At 36.9% G+C, this 15,646-nt stretch overlaps 1 protein-coding gene across 2 annotated transcripts in view; it reads right to left on the reverse strand.

The window, feature by feature from the left end:
- The window catches only part of SDK1 (sidekick cell adhesion molecule 1), a 405,082-nt gene that overhangs the window by 281,020 nt on the left and 108,416 nt on the right, over positions 1 to 15,646 (reverse strand). For both annotated transcript variants that reach the window (XM_054080680.1, XM_054080679.1), the window contains exons 2-4: positions 11,238 to 11,397; positions 6,668 to 6,774; positions 2,429 to 2,576 (exon numbers count right to left, since the gene is read on the reverse strand). In XM_054080680.1, coding sequence (XP_053936655.1) covers positions 2,429 to 2,576; positions 6,668 to 6,774; positions 11,238 to 11,397 — 415 coding nt within the window. The remainder of the gene's footprint in view (positions 1 to 2,428; positions 2,577 to 6,667; positions 6,775 to 11,237; positions 11,398 to 15,646) is intronic.

A 15,646-nucleotide genomic window follows, 5' to 3' on the forward strand; every position in this document is an offset into this window, starting at 1 on the left:
TATAAAGCATGTGTACATTACAGCTTTTGCACGAGTAAGAAATAACTTCTCAAACTATAACCATTTAAATTAATTGTTTTCTTTAAAGTTGCAACAGATAAAATATTGGGCAATGCCAACTTTGTATTCAGCAGGCACAGAAGAGAAATTATTTGGTACCATGAGCACCACTGCTGTCGTCAATTTTAGCGCCACTGATTTCCTCAGTCTGCATACACTGCAGTGATGTCACTCTCAGAAATCATTGTTATAGCTGGCTCATTTGGCCAAATCATCGTAAGCTAGTTTAAGAGGATTAAAAAAAGCTTTATATTGATTTAGTAACATAAGGTACCTTTAACCAGTTTAAAGAGCATCCATACAAGGTGATTGTATCAATGTAACCGATCAGTTTAGCAGGTGATCCAGTCAGATGGATGCATCTGTCTAACTGGATGACCTGCTAAACCGATCAGTTGCATTGATACACCTCTTTGTGTAGGGAAAACATGTTAAATGTATCAATCCCTCCACAGATGAGAAATCAAGTTCCCATAAGACATTTTTACATTTCTCACAGTTTTATATGCATCCTCTCTGTGTCTCAGGCAGGTTTCCCGTATTTTTAGGGCTGCCACATTTACTTCCAGAATGCCACAGATGGCAATAAGTGAGTGGATGCTATATGGTTTTTCCAATACATTGAGGGAGCAGCAGACCTACTGCACATAGATTGCACTGATGATTGGTACGTGTACCATAAATCTGTCACTTCCTGAACTTACCAGGTTTACTACTCGATATATATCAAACTTCCAAGGAGGTTCACAATTTCAGCATGTGTACTTCTACCGCAAAAGTTTTCATAAATTCCTAGAAGGGCCAGACAAATGTCCTCAAACTCCTTTCAGGTAAAATTTCTGACCAGGGAAATAAAACACATGTGGAAACCTTTAGGTATGTTCGACTCCTACTACTGAACAGCTTTACAGTTTCCCCATTTATAAGCGTTACCACAGTGATTTCACCCTAACAGTCCCAAGAGGGTAGGACTAAAAGTAAAGCACAGCCTATGAAAATCAAAATTTTTCTATTAACGAATACACTTTTATTCTTCACAAACTGCAAGAAAAGTCACACAAATCTCATTTTCAGACCCTGCATGTTTGCCAAAGTCACTCTATTGTGCTCCCCGGTAACAGCTCCCAAGAAACTGTCTGATACCTGGATAACAAGGCTTTTTTTCACCATCTGCAAATTTTTGATTTGTGTATTCTCAGCACTGACAAAAGAAAATTTCTAACGTGGCAGAAGCAGAGGAAGTAGCTTTTTAATGGTTAATAACTCAGGATTTGTCACTTAGCTCCCTTCAAGAGATTGCCCAGAAACCCATTGTTTTATCTTCCAGCTTGTTTCCCATCAAATTACTATTAAATTATTCATAAATTATTACATAGTTGCTTCACATCCCTGCAATACTAATTTTAACAGTTCCAAAGAGATTGTAACACTAGCTTTCAGGTTTAAAAAATGCACATAAGCAGCAGTAAAATATACAGCATGGATTAATAAAATTAAAATCCAAGAAGAGTTTCCCCTTTCTAATATAAACTCTAAAGACTGACCAACCCTTCTGGAACTTAGCAATATCCAATTACCATCAGTCGCTAGCACATCTATCCCTTTGAACATATGAAAATATAATATGCAGATAAAAAAACCCATCAACATTCTTGGCACTTCAACAGTTTCCTAATAAATTAGGCAAGTAAAACAAGATTTATCTACATTTTTTAATGTTGCAGCTAACTCCTTCGGTCTCTAAATAAAACTGAGCATGTAAAAACACAGGATGGCTTCGTAACTGTTTCAGGAAATGATAAATGAGCACACCTTGAGATAATAACTAATCAAAGTGCAAGTACTGGGCCATTAGTGAGTGAGCTGCTAATTAGTCAAAAAGAAATAAAACTGTCATTGTAGGCTAAAAAGATAAGCGAGAAAAAAGCACAATATTTAGAATTTTATCGAGAGGAAAATAGCATTAAGCACAACTCCATGTTAAAAGGAAAATCAGACTCATACATTAAAAAAGAAAAATCTCAGTATTCATTAAGTTAGTCCACTCAAGTAAACATAATTGAGAGAGGAGCATTTACTTTTCCAAAATGTAACATGAAAATGAATAGTGAGAAGGAAGTGCAGGCGTTCTGCACATCTACTCCCTTATGCTGCACCAGGACCATTAAAATCACATGAATTATTTTGTCAAACTGCTTAGGAAGTTCAGAGATGGTCTTAAAATAGTCATTTATCTCAAACTTCGTAAGAACAAGGCTACTTTATTCTCTTTAAACCTTAATTAGCGTACTTAAAATGTAAGTTGTGTTATCAAATGTAATTAATCATATTTTAGGATGGGGATATTTTGAGCTTTAAATTGACTTACATTCTGCTGCTTGGTATTATCTTGTGCCCGTCTCTAAACCATGTCACTTGTGGTCTCGGATAGCTGAGTATGTGTAGGAAGTTTAAAACTGCAGCTTGTCCTTGAGTCACTGTTTTTCTCTGGTCTGTGTCCATGAAATTCCCCATGTCTGCAAAGAAAAAAAAAATACGAGTTCTGGGAGTTCTTGTCTCTCTGCCCATTTCTTTTCAGTGGACAGAGAAATAACTGTATTTTACAATAGTCATTGGCATTGCTACAATTAGTCAATATGAAGCTACAGATCATGAGACTATGTTGATTAATACAGATTTGTATGAGCAGCAAGGCATAAGGCAAAGCTAAGTGCTGCTGGTGCACACAAGAAGTGCATCAGTCAGCAGTCCTGTATGGCCTCAGTGTTCTTTTCCAATAACTGAGTCTGTTTTTAACTGAAAGTGACGTTTTAATTGAGGTTTGGTAGAGTTTTTTAAAAATAAATCCTTTCACAATATAAAATAAATTCCTGTGCAATGCAAAAGCACGTAAATGGTGTACATAATTATAGCAATTTTTTGGTCACCAATTTCTTTTTTAGCCTTTTATCCATAGCTACACAAACAGACATGCAGCTGTATCACTTGTAGTCAAACCAATGTATAATTAGATCTATGCACGTAAGCCATTATACCCAAATGGATATCAAAATAACAAGGCTACAGTCATGTTGGTAGCTATTAGTTCTTCTGGCACTATACTACAATTTAAATAGTGCATCTAGACCTCTGACATTTACAAAAGCATCCAGAGTATTATAGAGCAGCTTTTAACGAAAATTTTAATGGAAGAAAGAAAGCCACAGTTGCAGAACTTCTGGCTCTGAAGGTTTTATTTCATAGACAAGTTCAAATATCTATGGAGACCTCGTAAAAATTCAGTGAACGTTTTCTACTTGTTTTTCTTTTGCCTTTTGTATCACATTCCTATCCGTTAAAATAAACAGGGCTGTAGGCTCCTACTTATTCACCTTCCAAAGAACTTCTATGCATTTTAATTTGCTTTAAAGCAAGAAACTGACACACACACAGAACTATCCTGGTTTCTGCCACTGTATTCCTTTTTTTTTTAAGGACCACAGGGTTCTTTACAAGTTCTCTGCTGCAGAGGGATGCAAAGGACATTGAAACACAAACTGCTATCAGGTCTGCAGCTGGCAGGAGATGAGAAGAGACAGAACAAGAGCAGAAATTAAAAACACATGGTATTTTAAAGAAGCTTTAATCATCTTTGTGATTTTTCAAGTTATTTATTCAGACATAATCAGCATTGTACTTCCTCTGTTGCTCCATATTTCTTACAACTGTAATCAGATCATGTACTTAAAAAGAAGTTTCAAACCGCGTAGGTGGATCTAATTAACTTCACTGTCATATGATTATTTCAGTCTTCACAATCCAAGAGTTTTTAAGCCCATTCTGTAATTAAGATCTGCTCTGCAGTTTTTTCACAAATATCTGTTCCCATTCAGCTAAGTAATATGTTAGCATGTGTTGAGAAGATTTTTTTAATTATTAAACAAGCTCCCTGTTACTTCAGAGATCTAAGACATGCAAAATACCTCAGATCTTTCTCAATGCACATTACAACTGTGCCTTCCCATTTTTCACTAGAGATCCTGAGTTTACATGTATTGGGAAGCATCCTCTATCCAGTGGCATCTCCTGTGAACCCTTTTGAGTTCAACACCTAATGTACAGTTCCCCATAACACCTGCTGATTGGATAAGATGACTTTAGCAATCCTTTGGAATGCTGCTTTCCAATATTTTCTCAAGAACAACCAAGAACTCAATTTGGTAAATACCAGATACATCATTACATCCATACAGCTTAAACCAATTAATTTAGCTTAGAAACGTTAAAATACAGGAAATAATGACACAGTATCAGTAGCTGCCCTGGGTGGAGGAGAAAGAGGGTATTTAAAACTTGTAGAACACAAGATTAATATGTGCAGGAAAGAAGTGCAAGTTTGACTGATGAGTTTCACTACAGAACCTATAGGTCACTCTAGGTTCAAGATAAAAGGTTTCCCCCATCAGCTAAGATCTGCTTTGCTTTGTCTCAATCTCTTTGTCAGTGAAAATGAATTTATAGACAGACTGCTTAATTCAGGCAGACAAGTCTTAAAAGATAGCTTTTTAACCCCATTCAGCGATGCAGAACTACGAACTGGGAGGAAAACATTAAAACCGGAGAAAGTAAACACTTTAAAATTACACTTCTTTCTCTCCCAAGAACAACCAAACGCATACACAAAACAGCCTGGAGAAACAGAACACTTTCTGCAGATCTTTTCTTGTTCTGAGGGGAATAAAGCTGTCTTTTCAGGAGACAAAATTCTTCAGCAGCGGTACCAAGACATTCCTGTGCCTCTTTCTCACCGTCATTCCCACAAGTACATCCTCAAGAATCGCTCCCTCCACTACACCAGTACAACTGCCGGTACAGCTGCATAGGCAATCAGATGGCGGGGAAGGAACTGTTACAACAAACACTACAAAATTAATTGTTGCTTTGCCTTTTTTTTTTTTCTTTCCATTTTGGAGAAGCTTTCCAGCCCACAGCTGCACAAACAAGTTTTCCCACTGAGTCTAAAGGGATAGAGTGGTACGCTGCAATACAAGGCAGGGAACAATCAGTGGGATGGAGGAGAAAATGAGTAGGTTCTCTGGTACAGCTACCATAGCCTTCCCCTGAAACCACACCTGTAGATGCAACTCCAGAGGCATCTGGGCTAATCTAATAGCTCACTGCAGCGGAATGAGAAGTATCTCACTCTCATCTTCTCCTGCTCCACCTTCTACTTCTAACCTCATCAAAGGTCCCTCACCCCACTCGCAGCTGTACCTGCTTGTAGCAGCTTACACCAGACAATCTGTGACCTGATACAATTCATTTATACAGAAGAATATTCAGGAAAAGGTCTGACATACATCAGAGTGAGCACAAGAGCACTCGGAGGAGTATAGAGCAGGGGCATAAAGGTGGGTAGAAGGCTGGGAAGGAAAAACCCGTTTTAGCAGCAGTGGAACTATACATCAGCTCCCAGCATCTCTGAAATGATACCACTGAGAGATCAAACATCAGACCACTGAAATTGCTGACATTACAGGTACATAGTAACATAATGCACTGGTGAAAAGGATGCTAAAACTTACATGGTATCATTTGCGACTGTTTTTATGTTAAAACACAGGAAATTCCATGTATTTTCTCTCATGGCATAGTGATTAACTTGAATCAGTTCCACGGATTGAGTTCCTAATAAATAATTCAATTTATCTAAATTCCACTTATCAAGTGACATTTACTACTACTGAATTTCCAGTTACTGACCCTGAAGATGAGAAATTTGATCTATATATCAGATTACTTACAGGCAGCATACAAATCTGTCTTTTAAAAAAATATTATGTGTTTTTACTTTGAAAAAAAGAATAAGGCCTAATTTCATGGTTATTGTGAAACAACTTATTTGGGTCATATTGTCTATAAGTTAACTGAAAAAAAAAGAAAATTATAGTATTTCTCAGATTGTGTTAACTAGCACTGTTAACTAACTCCTGAAAAAAAATCAATGTAACATTCCCAAATGGAATTTACATATCAAATCAGAGGTCAGCTCAAAAATTCTGCATAGTCCAAATGAAAGCAGTACAGATACCGGAGGGTTTGGCTCCGAACGTTGCCAAGACCTGACTTTTAAAGTCTCATTAGCAAGGTTTTCATTGTGAAACAATTGCTTATTTTGTATCATACAGATTATGATCCAAAACCTTCATGGAGCTGTCTTCACCATATGGTTTTATCTCAGATACCCTCTGCTGTCCTCTGGGCTTTTGTTGTTGTTGTTTTCATTGATACTGATTTGTGGTATATGGCCTTTCTTAATCCCTGCATATTCAGGGAAAGGTATCATAGTCTTCTCATGCTATTGCTCTTTCCAAATGAACTGGTTTTGACGGCTTTGAACAGCTCAGAGCTTGCTCTAAAGACTTCATTTTGCACCACTTTGAACTGTTTCCCAGAAGATAACAAGAGTAAGCGCAAGCTTCTTGTGATGCAATCCTTTTAAAATTTATTGAACGTGATATATAATAACTTCTCACAACAGCAATTGTTATTGCTACGTTGCTTTTTTTTCCCCCCTAAAAAGAATCAGTTAGCAAAGAATCACAGAATAACTTCCATTCAAACCTACATGCCACTTGAACTTCAGATCTTCTTTGCAGCAATGCCCCCATCCTGTTCCGTACCACGCACTGATAGAAGCCAGCATCCGACCTCTGCAAAGCTGGGATGATGTACCTGTAAGACAAAATGCAGAATTATAGCGCACTGCTTCGTAATGGCAGATCAGTGCTACTTTAGGTGGCATTCCTTATTTCTCTTCTAATATTTCACACGCTGTCTCAAACGCTTAGTTGTATCTTTTTCTTACAAACAGCATTCCCATATAATCTCTGGTCTCTTTCTACAATATTTTCTGTATTATATAGAGGAAAAAAAGTACTTAAAATGCATAAAATACCTTCCAGCCTTAAAAGCTACATTTGATAAATACTAATTAGTTTTCCACAAATCCTCTCGAAATATAGATTGAAATGTTCTCCTTAGTTCTATCTACCCTCACTCTTAAGGTAAAGATTCCTGGTACTTTGTTCAGAGGTGGCACAAGAAGACTGTAATCTAAATGTAGACATTAGGAAGACTTGCAAGAAATATCAAAGCTTTACAATGAAAAAATGCTGGTGACTACACTGCGTGACTACTGTAACTCAGAAGAAGAGTGGAAAAGACACAGTGCATTGTTTTTGTTCTGCCCTTCACTCTGCTTCAGAAGTCACTGAACGCTCACCTTCCTCATTCAACTACATCTGATTACTCAACATGAAAATGAGCCGATAGGCACAGTTTAATGTGAATAAAACACATGAATAATATAGATAATCCTGCTTTAAACAAACATTAATCAAAGCACATATTCCCCTGGTCACCTTCTGGAGATATTATGGTAGGATTAATGAAAGTCTTTATGAAAAGATGAGGAAAAATAAAACTGCTGAATTTTAATCTTCCAAATTTAATTCCTCTAAAAGAAACCATCTCTTCTCATACACACACATACTACACACACCCACATACAGAGCTTAATATCTGAACAGGATCAGAAAGCACAAAAACAAAGGAGGAAGGAAAAAAAATCTAGTTTAAGTGATAAATGAAGTCTATAATCACTGCATTATAATTACAATCAAATACAGTATAGCAAATCAATCAGACAACAAAATACAGTGAATTAAAACAGAGCCCATGGACAAATTTTAGCAATCTGCTGTGATTCCTATGAGATCCTGGCTCCCTAAGTACACAAATTGTAGGTAATTGTGTTGTCTGTCTGCCTGTGTGTCTAAGCTGACTCCTCCTGACCTCCTTTGGAGCAACCGACAAATTTGCTCCTGCGATTATGACCATTTGCACTGTGAAGATAAGGAAGCCTCAAAATAGTGCTCTGCTTGGGAGTAGTAGTAAACCCAACAACCAGCACACAAATACTTGCTGGGCAGTGAGTATATAACTCTGAATTAGCCCTGTTGCCTCTTGCCTGATGAGAATGCCATAGGAAATAGAGCGAGAAAAGAGGTAAAAATACAAGGCACAGGATAGAAATCAATAGCACATAAGGCTTCCCAAGTTCCTTACAGAATAATTTGCTTCTCTGCCAGGCAAATGATTGCTGCAAAACATTATTAACTTTCATTTTAAATCATCTAAGACTTTGAAGTGAATCTACTGGTTTTAATGGCCATAATTGTAAAGACAGAATTAAAACCAAATATATTTTATTGGAGAGCCACATAGCTTCTTATCTATTCAGACTTTTCAGTAGGGGACTTATGCATCAGCTGATCCAACTTTTTTTTACATAGAATAAAATTTAAACACATCCAATGTTAAAAATACAAATATAATAATCAGATACTTGTAAGTAGTTTAGACAGAAAGTGTACTGCTGCTTAAACATAACCTTAGTTTATGAAATGTAGCAATATCTTCAGGCCACAAAATCAAATATGGAAGACACACTGTGTCCAGACTTTAATTCAAAAGAAAAAAAGAAAAATAAAGAAGAAGAAAAAAGTCAGTGCCTGAACTTTAAAGACTCTTAACTTATAGACATAAGCCAAATTGCTGCTCGAGTCAGCAATATCGATTTGTTTTCATTACATGCATCTCAGATCACAAAGAATTTATAATGTTGTTTTATAAATTCTTAAAACAAACTAGTGTATGCACAGTCACTACAAAAGCCAGGCTGTGCGCACATCAGCATCGTTATATAAAGAAAACCCGTTCGATCAGGGTCACCAATGTCAAAATGCAAAGACTCCAATTAGTTCTTTACTCACTTGGTGCGTTATAACAAGATTTGAACATTTTCAGCCTGTTACAATATATGCGTTAGTTTGACTGAGACACACTAAGTAATATCAATTACCAAAAATCTTTGATTGATGATTCAAACTGCAGCAGAAGTCACTTATACAGGAAAGAGTCATGCGTTTGAACAGAGTATTTACCCAAGAGAACTGCAAAGCAAACTATTATGGGGTCAAAGTTTAAATTTTGCAACTGGAATTGTTATGTCTAAGCATATATTTTCCTTACTTTCATTCACTCAAATGCACCTATGTCATATAATCCTTTTCGGCAGCTTAAATCTCTGCATTTCTATAGAATCAAAATCTCATTTGGCTTATCTCTGTGGTATAGTAGTAGTAGGGTTGCAACTTCTAAATTAATGTTTTCTATCGCTATTATTTTTTTATTATAAACCAGCAGTTTTCCTATCTTCTTAATCACCTCTGTAGATGATGTTTTAAACAGAAATACAAACAAAAACAATATGAAAAATGCAAAATTAGTAAATATAGCATGTATCATGACCGGGCGTTCACTAGACTAACTTAAGTCCAATGATGAGAAACAAAGTATAGACATATGTACGCAGACAGCTTGGGAAGGGTGTTCCAATGCACAGATTCTTACTTCTCCTGTGATACACAATAAAAATACTGTTTTGTATTAGGGTGTGCACTTATTTAAGATATAGCACAGCATTCTGATCTTAGTTTTGAAATGTCACACTTTCCTATCCAGGTTTCTCCTAGTATCATCAAATATAAGTCTCTTAGTGATTACCACATCTACAAAGCTTGTTTTCTAACCTTTGCTTTTTGTTTATTCCACATTGATGTGTTCTCTCCTCCCACACCATTTCTTTGTCTTACTTCCTCAGCATCTTACTCAGTTAAAAGCTGTTGTCAGCTCCTTCTACCAAGAAACTACAACAGACTCTGCTATTGTTGATCAAAACAAGTGGCATTTACACAAAGTGACGCTCAAACCTCCTGTGATTATTTTTGCTATTAAAGACTTTTTGTACTTTGTAGAAAGTATTCACAAATCTATATGTGTGTATGGCTCATTTGAGCTATCAGCGTATCTCAAGGCTGGAAAATACCAATCATTAATAGATGTGATTACTCAAGATTAAGTAGTTTTATCTAAAATCAAAAGTCTTTAACTTCTGGGAAGTTCACATATATCTATACGTTTGATTTGAAACATAGGTGCTAAATATTTTAGATGCTAAATGACCCAAAAAAAGTTTAAACTTTTTCCCTATCACTCTGTAAATGTAAATAATATTGAAAATAAAACTAATGTCAGATTTTAATTTTTAAAATCTTTGGAAAAAGTAATTTTGGACTACCTTGTGCAATGATGTAGAACATTATAACATTATCTGCCTTTTTATACTAATCCATCCTGTAATTTGTCTATAGTGATAGAGCACAACTTTTCCCTACCTTAAGCAATCTAATTACAACAGTGCACTAGTTACCTTCGTCAGCTAAAGATATAATGCTGTACAAGGGCTCCATCTGTCACACACCCACCCCTTATAAATTCTGAAGTCACTAGGTAACTTCAACAAAATTTGAAAGCAATAAATAAGTTGCATAAATATTAAATGTCTATAAGGTTACAGAAATCACCAGTTGCATAGGGGAGTCCCAGTTCATGCTCTCTTTAAAGAAAAGGAGCCAAAACTTGGCTCTTCCACACTTTGATATTTGGCCAGCCATCTGCTGCCTATCAGCAAAACTGTAGCTCTAATTAGCCACAGTATGGTTTTTCTCTTGCCTGATGGGATGTGTTGGGGAATAGAGAGGGAGTCAGTGAGGCCCCGGGAGCAAAGTGCATAATCACAGAAGAACAGTTTGTTAAACTACAAGATTAATTTTCACATTCTTGGAAGTGAAACCAAAAGTTTCGTATGCAATTTAAGATAGACAACATTCTTTTAGGTCTTATCGAAAAGAATAGTCCCAGTGAGCTTTGCTTTGTTCAAGGATGAGTAACCCATCATATATAATATTTATCTAAGGAATATGCCTGCTGTTTATTACAAATACATGCTAAGTTACATCTCCAGCAAATAGCATTTCTGGTATGTAAAAATTCAAGGGTTAGGACCCTTGTTTTGAAGTGTGAAATATCACTTTTAGCAAAGGATATTCTTTTAAAGAGATCTTATTTTTTGACAAAAAAAAAAAAGTCTTCTTTCATGATGAAACACCCTGGTAACGTATCAGTATCTGCAAAGCTGGCTTGAGGTACTGGGGATTTTGGGGGGCAGCGTGTTTGGTTTGTGGCTTTTTGCAATTACACTTAGCGAAGGCTATTATATAGCTTTTATTTACTTATATTCAGTGGAGTAAGTGGTTATTTCACTGTCATTGTGTAACCACTTAAATTCCAAGGGCCAGCTGCCTTCGGCAAGGCACGTAAGGACGAGTCGATTTCCTTCCAAGTGTATCTGGGGCAAGCCTGGCTCCGTCTTGAAGTATGGCGCAACATCATCTGAAATACAGACAGAAAACAGTTTTGTAAGCTATTTAAGCAAGTACAGTATGAGCCACCAACATTTTACTCATTTCATCTCAAAATGTCCATCATAAAACAAGAGGCAACATGATTGAGTAGTTCAGGCTTACCCTGGTATATTCATAACCAAGCTTTATCTTTAGATGCAGAATTCACAAGACCTTTATAACATTAGTCCTTGGAACTTACTTAGAAATGAAGTGCCCACTCAGACAAGCTTTTGTCCATATTCACTGTTTATACATACAAGAATTTCAGCACTGTCTACTGTGGCAGGCAGTGAAGAGCCCCATTGGCTTTTCCCCCTCGCCCCCATCCTCTGCGAGGATTAAATCCACTCAGAGGGGTTTTTTTATTTCTTGAATACAAACCAGAAGAGTAATCTTGGATAGAAATGATTATCACGGCAGGAGAAGTCTCAGGGTAAATGAAGAATTTTGATAGAAAAAAAAAGGAGTTTAGAAAAAAACACCTCACAAAACCGCAAGATTAATGTGTTTTTCAACATTATTGCCAACCAAAACGTGTTAAAATTATATTACCTGAAACCACTAACAGATTTTGAATTAGGGTACTTCAATAATGTTCGAGGGTCACATGTAGTTTCAAACTGTTGTTCTCCCGTGGCTCACAAATGCTCAAAATACTCCAAGTAGCAAAAATCTTGACTGGTAAATTGCCAAACCGCCACTCAAACACAGATTTATTACAAGTCTCCACTGGTTGGCAACCCGCCCCTTGTCACCTCTGGGAGATGGAGGTTTGCACATTTTACACGCCAAATTTCTACTTGTAACTGTGTCGGAACTACAGACTTCATCTTAGAACCTTACAAGTACCATCTATACTAAAAATTAACATGTTTATGTGCATTTATAATAGAATACCGAAGCTACACTCAAGATCAGCAATTTAGTATAAAATACAGAATAATGTTCCTGCACGCTGCTTTTCAGGAGTGCAGCAAGGTGTATGTGTAGCAAATTACACAAATGTTGTCCCAGGGCAACTAACTGTTCAGGTAAACTGCTAATCTTTCTTTTAAAGCTTATTTTAGATTAAGCTCAGGTATTTTTATACTTGCTATTTAAAGAGTTTAAGCTATCTTTTACAGTTCATGGGGGAGTGACCTCATTTACTATTCAAGGTTGTCTCAGATGTTTAAGTCCGCAGGTCACATCCTACAGTATTTAACAGCTGATAGTCACAAGACAGCAACGACACACGTAAGGGAAGAAAGAGCTCAAGGTAAGGGATGTCGGTGGATTTCCAGGTGCTCTGGTGCTCCACCAAAGACTGAGACAGCAGAGGGTATGCAGCTCAGCTCAGCCTGGTGAGGTCAACCTCTCTAAGCCCTTATCTTTCACTTTGTCTCTCATCGGGGAATTTTTATCACTTCGCAGACTACACAGCAACACCGACTCATCCTCAGCCAAATGGTACCTTCCCGGGGTAGCAGCTGCACTTCAGCTGGCTGCGGTCACGGAGTCACGGGCTGACTGTTGCCAAACTATTAGCTACAATTGGCTATGAAGGTGAACATCAGCTGTGTGCACATTTGATGGTTTGTATTGATAAATCGTCTCACTAGTTCCTAAAGTTTAACTGCAGAAAGATATAGCTATTTCTGCAGAGAAAAAGAACTTCATCTTTAAGCAATACTTACTACACAAAACCTAACAAAGCCAATTAAAAAAAACATATTTTGAGGTAAGGCCCCTTTCTGAATTTTAGCATTTTACAAAATTATATTTTCAAACGAATTGATTAATGCCCCGTGTAGATGAGCAATATTTTCTTTAAATGGATATATAGGAATCTATGAAAATGCAACATATGAGAATATAGGAACAGCTCTGAACTAGTCAGACTCAGGCAAATCAGTGATGGTTTTCCATCTCCACTCTTCTCCACTCTATTACATGACTGAGATCATATTCTGCAAAGCTCTTTTTTTTGTTTGCTTGCTTTAATGACTGCAAATATTGTGAAGTGTTATCTCACTTCCTATTTTCTCTTAATTAGTCAAATCAACCAATATTTTAAACCTTAATAAAGAAAACTCTAAACTGGAGTTAGATGACATTAGTGTGAAACACAGTTATTTTACCCAGAGCAAAAAGCATTTTTTTTCCCAAAGATATTTCTAAACAATAAGGAAATGTTAAATAATTTCAGAGGCCTCACACATATTTTGGGGAGCCTCCCAAAGTTGTTGTGAGAGAGCCATTCTATCCTTGCAAGACTTAAGGTATCAGGTTTTCTCTGGAGATGAACAGGCAGTGGCAAGGAGCTGGTGTTTAGGGGAAGGGGTTGTAGTAGGGTCCAGTTGGGAAATTGAGATTATTAGTGCTGAGTACTCTGAAAACAATGACATCTACTTGCTAGTGAGCTTGTTAAATGATTCCTTCCTGAAGGAAATGAGCCAGTCTGGGAGATTACAATGAAACTGGTATCTGCACTATAAACCTCTACCTAAGTAATCTGTTGATCCTGTTTTTCAGCGATTTACAGACTCGAGCAGCATAACCTCCTTGCTTATTTCACTCTGAATTATCCACTTACTCCTTCTAACTTATATTTTTCCAAGACCAAATGATTTATTTGAAAGACAAAGACTGCTGCCCACAAGTCTGTCATTCAGCCCCACACTTCCTACTCAAATATTCCAAACCCAGCGATGTTGCAACCCACTCAGAACTCTTATCCCATTTGCAGCATCACCATCAAGCCGGTATTACATGAAAAATATTCTCAAAATTCAATCCAATTCTGGTAGAAGGTAAAATTTAATAGACCTACGGGAATATTTTTATAAAGTGTAGAGCATGCTTTATAAATTACCCCATCTCTCTGGAAGTTTTACTTAAACCCTTAAAGTAATTTTATCTTCTAATCTTTTATTCCTGACTTTCTCATCAATCACATGCCATCAGTTTATCAAAATCAATTATGTAATCAGAGCTCACTAAATAGACACTGAAAGCAGAAATGAAAATAAGATACTGAGCAAAGATTCCATGAAGAGAGGCAGCAGTACAGGTTTGCTGACTCTGGCATTGCTGCGGCACAGTGCTGCTCACACCTCAGACACACGATCAAAACGGTGGCTGCACCCTAAGCTTTACGTCTTTAAGCTGTAACGAAAAGCAGAATTTTATACCAGACCTACAAGGACAAGTTTGGTTGTTATAGAGCATCTAAAGGCAACAGGAAAATTGGCAGGAAAAATGAAAACCATCTCAGAAAGAAATATCTTCCCTTGTAGGAAAGAAGGAGCTGCCTAAGGGATGGAGGATACCAGGGGGTCATGTAATAGGTGTGGGATACTCGCACATCATTAAATACAGGAAAGGCTCACCGTAAGACTAACCTTGGCCAGTCAATGGTTTAGAAGCCATGACACCATCTCAGCTTGTATTATTTTGAAGGACAAAACAAAAAGCTAATAAAAAGCCTATCCGAGTCCTAGAATGAGGAATAATAAAACACTGGAATTAATAGCCTTAGCTAAAAAAGCTTTCTGCCTAACAAAATATAAAAATAAAGCATTCATGCTATACACTATTGCTTTCTTCTAAATACTAAATACTTGCAGCCTCTCTCGTTCTTCAGCTACACTAATTTAATAATAACAAGAATAACAATAACAACAACACTACTAATAATTTGAGTTGCAAGGACTATTGAAAGTATAAGGTTGGCACATATACAGAGGTTCTATAAATTCTCATTAAGACCACTTATCAAACTCACTAACATCCCGACTCATGTCCTTAAAAGGATGGTGCACATCTATTTTTATTTCAATCTCAAGAAGAAATAGGATTGAACATGCCAAAATTTGGAAATTCGCTCCAAAACACGAAAACACGTCTGCCTCGCTTTTGTGCATCATTACACTGCAAGAGTTCCATTATACTACCGAGTTTGTCTATTTTCTTTCCCTGGTACATGCTTAGATAGATTTTATCTCAAAATACAGTTCCAGGACCCAATTCAAAAATGCCTGTACACTTTTGTTTGAATTAATGCTGACATTTAAATACAAAAATGGTTCTGTATGCAACTGTTACCTACTCTGACCTTCTCCCCAGCACCAGCAGATGAGTTGCATCACAGAAAAGCTGAGAGCTCACTCATACGCTGCTCTCCCTGAAAGTCATCTTCAGGCACACACAAAAAGAATCTGTAAGAGGAGAAGGCAGCCTGACTGCACAGCTTT

The sequence above is a fragment of the Cuculus canorus genome, chromosome 15, assembly GCF_017976375.1.
Source record: "Cuculus canorus isolate bCucCan1 chromosome 15, bCucCan1.pri, whole genome shotgun sequence".
Classification (NCBI taxonomy): Eukaryota; Metazoa; Chordata; class Aves; order Cuculiformes; family Cuculidae; genus Cuculus; species Cuculus canorus.